General features: G+C 39.5%; 1 protein-coding gene across 1 annotated transcript in view; it reads right to left on the bottom strand.

The window, feature by feature from the left end:
* Window positions 1–526: 526 nt before the first annotated feature.
* The window catches only part of cntn6 (contactin 6), a gene marked incomplete at both ends in the record, with an annotated part of 77,302 nt that continues 65,550 nt past the window's right edge, over window positions 527–12,278 (bottom strand). The window contains 4 exons of the mRNA XM_080026765.1: window positions 527–615; window positions 1,463–1,631; window positions 2,814–2,926; window positions 6,361–6,544. Of these exons, the coding sequence (XP_079882891.1) occupies window positions 527–615; window positions 1,463–1,631; window positions 2,814–2,926; window positions 6,361–6,544 (555 nt within the window). The remainder of the gene's footprint in view (window positions 616–1,462; window positions 1,632–2,813; window positions 2,927–6,360; window positions 6,545–12,278) is intronic.

Consider the following 12,278-nt stretch of genomic DNA (forward strand, 5'->3'; position numbering starts at 1 on the left):
TTGTAACTGTGTTGCCTTTGAGTAAAGCCCCTATCTCACTGGGCTGCGAATGTTTGCGACAAGTTGCAGACACACAATTGCGAGAAAATATGCAAATTAGCGACAATTTTCACTTGCAGTCTCACTGAGTTGGTTCCTCACGACACGTTTGCGAATGTCCTGGCTAACACTTGCTGGGAGCTCGCATTTATGTCTTGCACGAACGGAATGTCAGTCTCATTTTTGTCTCAAATCAATCGCAATTTAGTTTCATATGCGAGGAAATTGAGACCTCCGTGAACATTTCAAGACAGTTTAGAGACTCCCTCGCGAATGCAGTCTCCAACTTGTCTTAAACAGTCGCAGCCCAGTGAGATACGGCCTTAACAGTCCAGACACACATTTTCTGGGCATTTCAGAATACTTTCATCATCAGCTTTGGGTGGGAAACTCTCTAGTTACCTGTTAATACCACACATCTGACATGTATAAGACCATTAACTATATTCATTCTAAGGTCAAGCACTAAATATTAAGGCATCAGAAGCTACAACATGGACATAGAAAATAAAAAAGACATCATTAAACAGCAAGTCTTCACCGGAACTGGACACACACATCCATTTGAGTTGAGACCTATATGACAAAAAAACATTATTAAGTAATACCAAGACATTAGCAAAGATACAAACTGCCCCATGGCAACACTATGCAAACTCAAATCCTACACGTCCTACCATTGAATTGAATTGAATTGAATTGAAAATGTGTTTAGAACTTTTGGAATAGGTCACTGAAAATGGTTAAGTTTTTGTTTCGTCAGACGATGCTGTATATATCGTCATATCACACAGCCCTTTTAAGGAGTTATTGAGATGCCAACACATAGCCAGACAAGGAGAACTGTAATCCCACCATTCTGAACAGGGATGACTTTGTATTATTTATGTTTATATATTGTGTCTGTCAATATGGTGCAGTCTCATTGTAATTTCTCTTATTGCAATGTATTCCGCGGGCATGGTTGAAGCTGATCAAAATCAAATCAGTTTTATTTATATAGCCCAATATCACAAATAGACATTTGCCTCAGTGGGCTTTACATTCCATACAGTATGACACCCTGCCCTTAGACCCTTAGCTCGGCTGAGAAAAAACTCCCAGTAAAAAACCCTTTATCGGGATTAAAAAAATTGAGAAGCCTCAGGGAGAGTCGACAGAGTAAGGAATCCCTCTCCCAGGACGGACATGCTGCAATAGATAGTTATCAATTAGTCGTAAGTAGAGAAAATCATAAAGGAGTCAATCATTGACCAGATGTTTTCATGGTTATACTAAATTAAAATATGATTAGTGAATAGTATGGATGCAGGAGGGCTTCAGATGCTGATACACAGACATCAGTCCTACAGGGGGATTAGTTACACCGAGTGCACCCATATGCTGTTTTGCATTGCTGTAAGCAGAGTAATGGAAAGCTTACTAGACATCTTTGGTATGCGGATGGGGCCGCTGCTAGTGCCCTCGCCCCCTTGGCTGAGGGCTTTGATCTCTATGAGGTAGTCCTCTCCAGAGGGGATCCGCAGCTCCACACTGGTCTTATTGGTCTCCAGCACAGTGGTCCTGCCATGCCAGTTCTGTCCATACACAACCTTGGGGGAGAGTGGAAGTGAACATTTTAAATCACATTTTTTCAGCCATAACGGACAGCAATTGTATCAAAGTTTTAATTTTTTTTAATTCTTTAATTTCGAAGCGTAATCAGAATGCTCAGACAATCGGCGCTAGATCCATCAAACAAAATAAAACAAAGACATTAACTTAAATGTACAAATAAAGTTTTCCACATACATAATAATGTAAATACAGTCAATATAACTTAATCAGGGGCTACACAAAACAATTCATTGTATCTTTTTTTTGGTTTTTCACAAGTGTCCATGTACGTGTTATATTCAGTGAAAACGTCAAGACTTCAGAATTACTGTTGAGAAAACAAATCATAGCCCAAATGCAGGAGAAGTGTGCTCAGCTTCTTGTAGTGCATTCCATCTCTAGGAGGAGGTAATCAATAAAATATTAATTATGATGTACTGGTTTGGCCCTGTCCATTTACCTGAGAGGAGCACAGGCTTTTCAACACAGGTACTCGGACATCCTTGGTACGCATTTTGTCATGTTAATTCCTCTTTCATCACAATGCAGCATAATGCTTTTTTGCTTCATGGGGCAAACATCACATTTGGCAGGCAGACAAACTGTGAACTTGGTTTCAGAGACATTTAAAGAATAGTACAAAAAAAATGGGAAGAAATTTTCCCTTTTTAATTCACAGTGTTGCCAAACACATTCAAAGCATTGCTATCTACATGCTGTACACGCTCCTTTACAACATTCACAAAGAGACTTATCATTAAATGAGCTGGGGCTGCATATCGTTGGAGAATATATATATATATATATATATATATATATATATATATATATATATATATATATATATATATATATATATACACATATTTATGGAAAGCGTTATCAAGAATACAAAATATGCAAATTGGATCAAATGTGAGTAATGGGGTTGCTTGGTGGGAAGGAACACTGCATTCCTTTATGTGGCATGATGCCTTTTTCATTCTAATCACCTGGCACAGATCTTTCAATTTTGAAAAGGCCAAGACAGGGCCAATCCATAACAGCAGTAGCAGTTGGAGTGCCAGAGAGGTCTATCTTTTTTTTGCACCGCAATGAGAAAAGCCATTTATTTGCTCTGACAGCCGACTCAGGCTCTATTTGTTTTCCTTGTGCTACTATTACTCTGACACACTCACCTTGTATCCTGTCACCTCAGACTCATTTTCCTTGGCCTTGACACCTTCCCAATTTAGAAAGATCGTAGACTTGGTTAGGCTCCACTCAATTTTACCCGGAGGATCACTCGGAGCTGCAAGATAAGATATGGAATTATATGGAAACAAAGTTTTCACAAATAGAATGCAAATGTAGCCAATGTAATGAGCAGTTGTTCTTTTACATAACTGTGCATGGGTCCTGACTTAATCATCTCGTGTCGCGGCAGAGTGCATTTCTACACTATATACTCTTTAACCTTTCTGGAGAAAAACAGATACTAACACGCTATGTGATTAACCTTTCACTTAACGGGGGCCTGAAACCTCAGCTAATAAGGATGTAGGGAAAAGTTCACCCTGAGACTTTGCTGCATGGTATTTCAGTGAGAGAGCTACACTGGTTGGGAAGGGTTGCTGTCGTATGCCTATGATCTATGTATCTCAGTGTTTTTTTCGTATGTCAGTTTTTAATCAGTGAAAAAGAACAATAGAACAATTGTTATTATTCTACCTCAGGACTGCCAACACTGTTTACATTTTGGTTACGCACAACGGCACACTTTCTTGGATTTGCACTATTTTGTTTTGTTTTTATTTTAACATAAATGTGTTGTTTTACCTAGTTGATGCTCCTCTATTTGTCTTGTAAATTGAATATTCTGTATTGTTGCTGCTTTTTTTTCTATTTTACTTGTATATTGCATATGTTCACATTTCTTTCTTGGCAAATAAACAAACAAAGGAAGAATTTCATTGTTTGACTGAGAAAATGTTTCTTATTGTGCGCATATGACAATAAACACTTTGAATTGAACAGGTAAAAAAAAACATTCAAAGATATAAAGAAAAAGATGTAAGAGAAAACAACATAATACAGTATATAACATTACAGTGTAGCTTAGCTGAAGCAGTCAGAGAACTACAGTATGAAGTGCCCTCATCTTGTGCAAAGACGTATTCCACAGTCTACCTGCTTTGATACACATGAATTCTGTTTGGTTCTGTGGACAAAGTTATATTGTTCTGGTGCTTTATGGTTTCCGAACATCAAGCACAACGGTAGACACTTAATGCAATGCACTGTTCAGATGAACGTGTTCTACTCACAACATTTAAAATGTTGTTCCTGATGAAGATAGATGTATTTCTGACTCATTGAATGTGTGGAAACATAGCACAGGTTCAAAGCATTTTACTGTTGTCACATTTACCTTAGTGTTGTATGGGTGTGTATGTGAATGGAAGGCAGGCAAAACAGCTGGAACTGATTTAATCGAACCAAATAAAGATTTTTTTTTCATCTATCTCCGGTGAAAATGAAAACAAGTTTTCTTCTTTGGAGGTCATGCAAAGGCTGATTCTACTCCACAAGCTATTATCTCTAAGGTGTCTGACTTGTGATTTGACACAGTGTCTTGATAGGGAAGTTTACAGTATGTTATTTGTGAACACCAGTAGAGGGCAGTCCCATGAGGGCAAATTTGTAAGATATAAGGTGCTATGTGACACAAGCAGCATCATCATCAGTGAAAGCAGCATTTAAAGGGCAGTGTGCCGTCAACAACAGTCATCAACATCAACAGTAACAACATCAAAATCAACAACAACAACAGCATCAGCAGGCCACGCTGGGGATCAAGTCTTGATGTTCGGCAAAACTCACCCGAGATATGTAAAGCTTTGGAGTGTAATCACAGTGGTAAAGCAATACAAATAAGGCCTTTAAACTGGTAGAAATGTTGTTCGGCACAAGCTTAAATGTGAAGCTGCTACTTTCTTTTTGTACACTTTAGCTTTGCCAATACAGCAATGGGAGGATGGATAATTGATTATAAGTAACTGTTTAAAATACAATTTCATCTCCCTACATTATTGAATTTGTTTTGAACTCGACGTCATTGTAAATGAGGGTCACCCCTCAATTGGTCTCTCGAGGATAAATAAAAGTTAAATGAAAAAAAAAAAAAAATTCAAAGTATTACATTTTAAAGCAGCGTTTCCACCAAAACTACCAGGAACTTTGAGTTCCAGGAACCCCTCGACCGTTGTCTGTGTTTCCACCGGGGTCTGAGGGTGCACTCACACTAGGCAAAGTTTCCCTGGACCTGCAAAGGTTCCTAGTTCCGGCGGTGGAAACGCGGCTTAAAGGTGAAGATTTATTTATGTTAATATAAGTGTTAAATCGCTCTTTATTCATACAGTGATCACTTATACAGTGTGCGCGTTTCATAAAGCCGATCTCTCAGTCACCCGCTCTGCATGTAATCGTCAAAATAAACTTTTCTGTGAACCCACTACTGGTATCAGATCAGAAGAGAGAACGCTACAAACCGGCACCCGTCTCACTGCCGGTGCACGTGCAGAGTGACAGATGGGTGAATGTGTATGCGCCTACAATGGTGGAGCAGGTAAAAAACCTTCCCAATGTCTGTTTTGATTGTTTTTATCATGTTTTATCACACTTACGGATATGAGATGATGCTAGATAACTCGCTTCTTGAAGACCGCATTGCATTAATGTGGTGACGTAGGGACGAGCGAGGGGACTGCTAACTGCAGTCACTGACAGGAAGTTAGCTAAACTGACCATTCCGCTACCTGAACCTTTAAGTCTTGAATACATGTGAAAAAAAGGCTGTCACTGTCAATATCGGAATCCACCATTTAAACATATAAACATTAGGGCTGTCAAATCAACGCGTTCATTTCGATTAATTAATCACAGAAAAAAATTAACGCGATTAAAAAAATTAACGCAGATTAATCGCACTTCTATAATGCCCTTTGACCCGGTGCAAAAGTGGTGCGTAGCTGCACCGAGCTGCACCTGTAGCTTGCATACAAGGCCCGCAACGGTGAAAGGGAGAAAAATAAAGAGAGAAGCAGGGGGAAAGGGCGGGGCCGAGGGCTCTATGGATGGTTTATGGGATGCTTCGGGCAAATAAGCATGAAGGTAGGAAGACATCTTACTTTATTCTCCGCAGTGTTTGTGCATTATTGATTTAGTGGGTGCAACAATGCAGGTTCAAAAGTATCTCTCAATCTTCCTCCGGTGTGTACAATTTTGTTTGCTAGCTGTCTCGTCTCCCACGAAAAACGGACACCCGCCCAGTGTGTGTGTGTCAATATTTTTGCCTATGAGTACGATGATGGTGAATGAATCGGCATAGGCATCTGTGGCAGTGCAGCGCTGTCTGTGGAGACAGAAGTTACGAGAGACGGAGAGCGAGAGAGAGAGAGAGCCAGAGAGAGAGAGCGAGCTGTTTATAAACAGGAATAAAAGTGTCATAAAAGTATGCGATTAATTTAGATGAATTAATCACAGAGCCTGTAATTAATTAGATTCACTTTTTTAATGGCTTGACAGCCCTAATAAACATACCTTTTACACCATGAAATCCCCCTAAAGTGCCAGAAATGTTGCAGAGGACTTGACTGGAGGTGTTTTATCTACGGCCCTGGCTTCACAGCTATATAGTGGATGGGAAAAATGACTTATTTTGACTGTGGTGTTTGTGGAACTCACGTGGTTTCTTGGTGGTGATGTTAAAAGCCGGGCTGCAGGGTCCAAGTCCAGCACTGTTTTGGGCTCTGACTGAGATCAGATAGGCGGTGCTGCCCTTCAAGCCAGAGAGCAATGCTGTGGTGTTGTTGACCGCCCTCACTCTCTCCGCTTCACTTTGCTCAGACCCTTTCTCCCAACAGAGAACCTGGACCCAAAAAGACACAATATTTTCACTTTATGAAAGGTAGTGTAACACGATACCAATATATATTTTTTAAATACTAAAGAAGGAAAATGCTTAACGGATATGAAAGTGAGGCATGTATGAAAAAATGTGGATATATAAAAATGTTTTTGATAACACTGTACGTAATATGTGTAATAGTTATATAAAGTACAGACATGTATAATAGCAATAATATAAATCATAAAAAATAATCAAATCAATTTTCCTGAGGGTCTTACCAAAAAGAAATAAAATAGCATGTAAAAAGGGTAGGTGAAATAAAAAATCTGCTTCAACCTACAACTTTTTGGTCATTATTGAGTATAAAATGACACTGTATGAATTAAGATGACACCTTGTTATTTAGTTTTTTTTACTATTTATGTTATGTATGTGATGTTGTGTATATGTGATCTAAAAATACTGAAGTAAACTAAATCAGACATCTGGTTTCATCTAGGTCTGAGTTTCTAATGTGCTGAAACAGGCACTGTGTAGGACCTAACTTATATGTCAAATGAATACTTTCCATACTATCAGCTCAGCCACTGAACTGTATAGTCCTGAGGCTTTCCAAGCCACATTTTTAGAAAACTAGCAAGTGATACCGTATCTGACAATCAGCAATATAAAAAAAAGCTGCACAGGGAGTGACGAGTAAAAGGATAAGGAGCTATGATTAAGCTAGTGGCTTAATCATAGCAGTTGTAGTGGCACTTGGAGGAAAATACTTAATATTCCTGAGCAGAAGAAGTAGTTTTTAATACTTCCTCTGCAAATAACCCAAACATTACTCACAAGAGGATGAAAGAGAGAGAGAGATGTGAGGAGACTTAAGCTGTCTTCCTATCTTAAAGTATTATGGAGACAGTGACGGGGTAGTGCATCATAGCAGCCCTGTTTCATCAATCCCAATGTTTGTTTGTGGGAAGCACATATACTTAAATGTTATTTGTATAAAGCCGTGTTCAACTTTTCTTTTATTAAACGTGCTGGAGAAGAGCATGAGTTGTTTAGTAAGTAGTGTCAAAACATGCAGGATATGTGAATGGCCTGTGTTTGCAGTAAATTATTTAATTTTTGGATGCTTTGCATGGATACTACCTTACTGGGTAACACTTTATATTAAGGTCCTTGTAATAAGCATTAGTTAATAGGTAATAAGTCCCTTAATAGATGCATATAAACTTTAATTTGTGTTAAGACTATATATTCACTCACCGGCCACTTCGTCCGGTACACCAGTTCAATTTCACAGGTCAGCAACTCAATGCATTTAGGCATGTAGACCTGGACAGGACAACTTGTTGAATTTCAAACCGAGCATCAGAAGAAAGGGGGTTTAAGTGACTTTGAAGGTGGCATGGATGATGGTGCCAGACGGGCTGGTCTGAGTATTTCAGAAACTGCTGATCTACTGGGATTTCACGCACAACCATCTCTAGGGTTTACAGAGAATGGTCCGAAAAATTAAAATAATCCAGTGAGCGGCAGTTGTGTGCCTTGTTATTGGTTTCTTATACGTCCTTATAAGAGTGGTATATTCTCAGTTAAGTTAGTTAGTTAAGTTAATTACATTTTAGTCAATTGCATAAAAGGCAGATTGAAATGTGTCTTTTCGCATATCCCCTCTCAAGTTGTTCCATTTTTGCGAGGATCAGAGGGCAGGGCCAGCAATACAGCGCCCCTGGAGCAGTTTGGGGTTAAGTGCCTTGCTCAAATATACAATGGTAGATATGGTGGGCACCGTAGATGTAATAGCAGCCACCACAAGTTTTACTTCTAAGACTCTCCTATCCGGTGCCGGGGAGCCAACCAGTGACTTCCTAGTTACTGTTTGGCCCCTTTTTCCTCTAGGCCAGGGCTATTCAATTAGGGTGTATTCACACATGCCGTGTTTAGTTCGGTTGAAACGAACTCAGATGCACTTCTGCCTTCGGTGCGCATCTTTCAGGCAGGTGTGAATACAGCAATCGCACTCGGGTGCGGACCAAACAAACGCTCCGAGACCCAGCTGAAGAGGTAGTCTCGATGCGTTTCCAAACGCACTCTGCTGCAGTTCGTTTGTGGTGTGAATTTGTTCGGACTCGATCCGACTCAAATGCAGGAGGCACTGTGCCTTTTCTTTCTTTTCTTTTTTAATAAATAGCCGTCAGCTTCACATTATGGGAAAGTGTTGTTGTCACCATTATTAGGAAGATTAGTTGTGGTTTGACCGGGAGCCCAGAACAATATAAATGCTGAATGTGTTCAGCGATCAGATGAAGGAGAGGGGAGCGTCTCTCGCACAGTGCCAACAGGTTCACGCTGCGCAAGAAGTGTGTGTTTTTATTTTGCTTCCCATGTACGGGACCGTCAATACTATCCCCGTGTCAGTTTGGAGCTGAACTGCGCCGACCCAGCTGATACACAGCTTAATCAGTTGAGTGTCAGCTTGAGCCTATTCTTCTCGCGTGACGCGCATCCAGCACCAAAAATACAGTAAAAATGATGTTTCACATCGTAGGCTACAAGCCACATAACGTGGCATTGACATAAGGCTACACATTATGACCATATGAAACAACAATAATTTGATGTTTTTCCTCTTTATTTATAGGTTAGATGTAGGCCCTTTTATTATTTTTAGCCCCATATTATATCAATAATATATATTTCGCAGTTTAAACTTCGTGCTTCCTGTTTCTCTCCACCCCAGAATGTCTGTCCAATGAATGAATGACCTCAGATCACGTGTGGTTTTGCTTCGTAATGCTGGTTCACTTGCAAAAGGGGCAATATGAAAGTGGACCACACCAAACAAAAAAAATCAAAACTCTATTTGGTCTGGACCAAAGCAAGTGCACTAGCGGACTTTCCCAGTGTGAATACACCCTTAGTTTTGAATGGGGGCCGGTTGGTGGAAATGATCCAAAATGAGGGGCCAGAAAAAAATGCCTAAAATTTATGAGCATCAATAGCTACATATACTGTAAAACACTACAACGACATAGGAGTGCATATATTGTCTTTATTTTATCAAATAGAGTTTACCAGCTTATCAAAAAAAATCCCTATTTGATTAACATAGGCTGCCTGTTGTTTAAGTGTTTAACAATCTTATCAGTTCAGGATAACACAATAGGTTAACTCTTCAACAGCTTATCAAAATACATAGAAATAAATGTACTCTAAGTGCAACAGCTTATCAAAATACAGGTAGGCCTAGGTTTACAACAGCTTATCAAAAAACATAGAAATAAATGTAGGCTACTCTAAGTGCAACACCTTACAGCAGCGGTTTTCAAACTGTGGGGCGCGCCCCCCTTGGGGGGCGCGGGGTTATGGCAGGGGGGGCGCGGATGAATATGTAAAAAAAAGAAAAACTAAAAAAAAAACTAAAAAAAAAAAAATTTTTTTTTTTTTTTTTTTTTAGTTTTTCTTTTTTATACTAAGATCACGGCATAGCTGGACACAAGTTCTTCTGCTTCGTTCCCCTCACTGCATTTAAATGCATTCAGTAAATTAGAGAAATAGGTCTTGTTAAAGAAAAAGAGCACCAAGCCCAACCCAGAGGACCCTGCATACATTTTGTTTATTTTAAATTAATATTTTTATGGAAAATCCATGTGTCCTTCTTCAATAGCTTCTAATTCATCAGACCCAGTGTCTCCAAATTATTTGTTCACACAAAATTCCTCATATTTAGCCTCTTAATTGTCCTCTCAAAGTGCACCAGATTTATGCATTTCACTTTAAAAAGGTGAAAAAAACTCTCCCGGGGGGGCATGCCCCCGGACCCCCCTAGGAGGGTCTGGTTCTCCACTGGCTACTATTCTCCTCCAGCAGGACATTGGAGGCACTAGCGAAAAAACACTGGGTGTGTGAATGACATTTAACTAGTCAATAATTTGGGCAAGTCTGTCTGCCTATCTTTCTCACTCCGATGCACACTCAGTCAGTATTATCCATGCTCAAAGGAAGCAGGATTAAAATACTGGATTAAGATGTTAAAATTTATTAAATGTGTTTAAAAACGCACAAAAATGTTTAGAATGTTTCAAAAACATGTTTAAATTTGTAAAATATTTTTTTTTTTTTTTTTGGGGGGGGGGCTCCGCTGAAATTTGTTCTCTGAGGGGGGGCTCACTCTCTCACACTTTGAAAACCCCTGCCTTACAGTGTTTCCCCCCCAAAATGTGTTTGTCAAGGGGTCACTGTTCAGGGTCATGGGAGGCACAGCGCAGCGCGCCGCGGCGAAAATTTTGGCTGTATTTTGCTCAAAGATGCCAATGCACAGTACAGAAATAAACAACTGCTTATTTGAATACAAAAAAACAACAGACACTGACTTTACAGTTGTGCAATTTAGTTTGCTATGTGAAGGTACAAATTGTGTGCAAACATGCAGACAGTACAAAGCAAAGTTCTACTGGTGCAATATTATGCAGACACACTAAATACAAATAATGGACCATACACTTACACTGCGGTACAATCGCATGCGCAAAGCTGCATACACAGAGCAGCTGATAGAGAAACGCTTGGAGACACATGTGCACATTTATTTACTGCAGATCGCGGCCTTTCGCGCAGTTATGACCATGCAAAAGCACACATCGCACGTGCTAGTACATTAATTGTGCACGGGTTGGTCGGTAGTCAAGGCGGGGGCCGGCCCGCGGGCCGCCTATTGAATAGCCCTTCTCTAGGCCATCCCACGATCCCTAACATGTTTATTGTGTTATTATGAACACCTATAGTCTTATTAACACAAATTAATCTCAATAAGCATCTATTAAGGGTATTTTACCTATTTACATAACCAATGCTTATTACATACATTGTATGTAGCCAGCAAATTAATATTTATGAACCTTTTGAAGGTTTCTCATTTTTTTTACAGGTCAGCTGGATACAATAAAATATGATTTTAAGATGTGGTTTTCAATAAACACTCAGCTTTACCGTAAGTTGGTTAGCTAAGTTATTGCAACGTTGTCCAAGTCACTTTCAGAGACAAGGGCTAGTCAGGCAGCGCTGGCAACTGCCACCCTTTAGGGTAAAGAACCATATATGGTAACTTAAGTTGACTACCTTGAGCCTCACCACACCTCTACATTAGGGAGGGAAGCCCATATACTGTATATATATCCCAGCCAATCAGGAGAGACCAGGCTATGTCACAGTTAGTCATGTGACCACATCTGACCAATCAGCTGTTTTCTAGAGCATCTCAAACTTCCTCTTGCCGCAAAGGTGACTCACAGGGCTAACATGAAAACTCACAAAGTTAAGTTGATGAAAGTCACACATTATATGGTTGAATAGTTGTGTTAGAGGTTGAGAAAGGTGCTGTTTGATTAGGGTTTGTAGAAATGTGTGAAATTTTGGCATGAAGAATAGTGGCACCATATGTAATCATACGCCCAGTTCACCTAATAATAAGGCATGTGACCGAATGTCCAAATTGAGACAAACGGCCATACTGATGGGTATAGTAAGCTATATGTATTTACTTTTGTTACAAATTTAATTTTTAATGTAGGACAATAGTCCTCAATTGTGCATTGGATGTTGTAGCGAGACATTTTTATACATTTTTGTAGAAGTTAATGAGCTATAAATAGTGAAATTAAGGATTTTAGTCAGTTTTGAGACCTAACAACAGCTTTTATTAAACTTAATTGGCAGGAGTCATTTTACTGTGAGCCTTGTTACTGCTAAAATTGAT

Source organism: Ammodytes marinus (assembly GCF_949987685.1).
Source record: "Ammodytes marinus genome assembly, chromosome: 4".
NCBI lineage: Eukaryota > Metazoa > Chordata > Actinopteri > Uranoscopiformes > Ammodytidae > Ammodytes > Ammodytes marinus.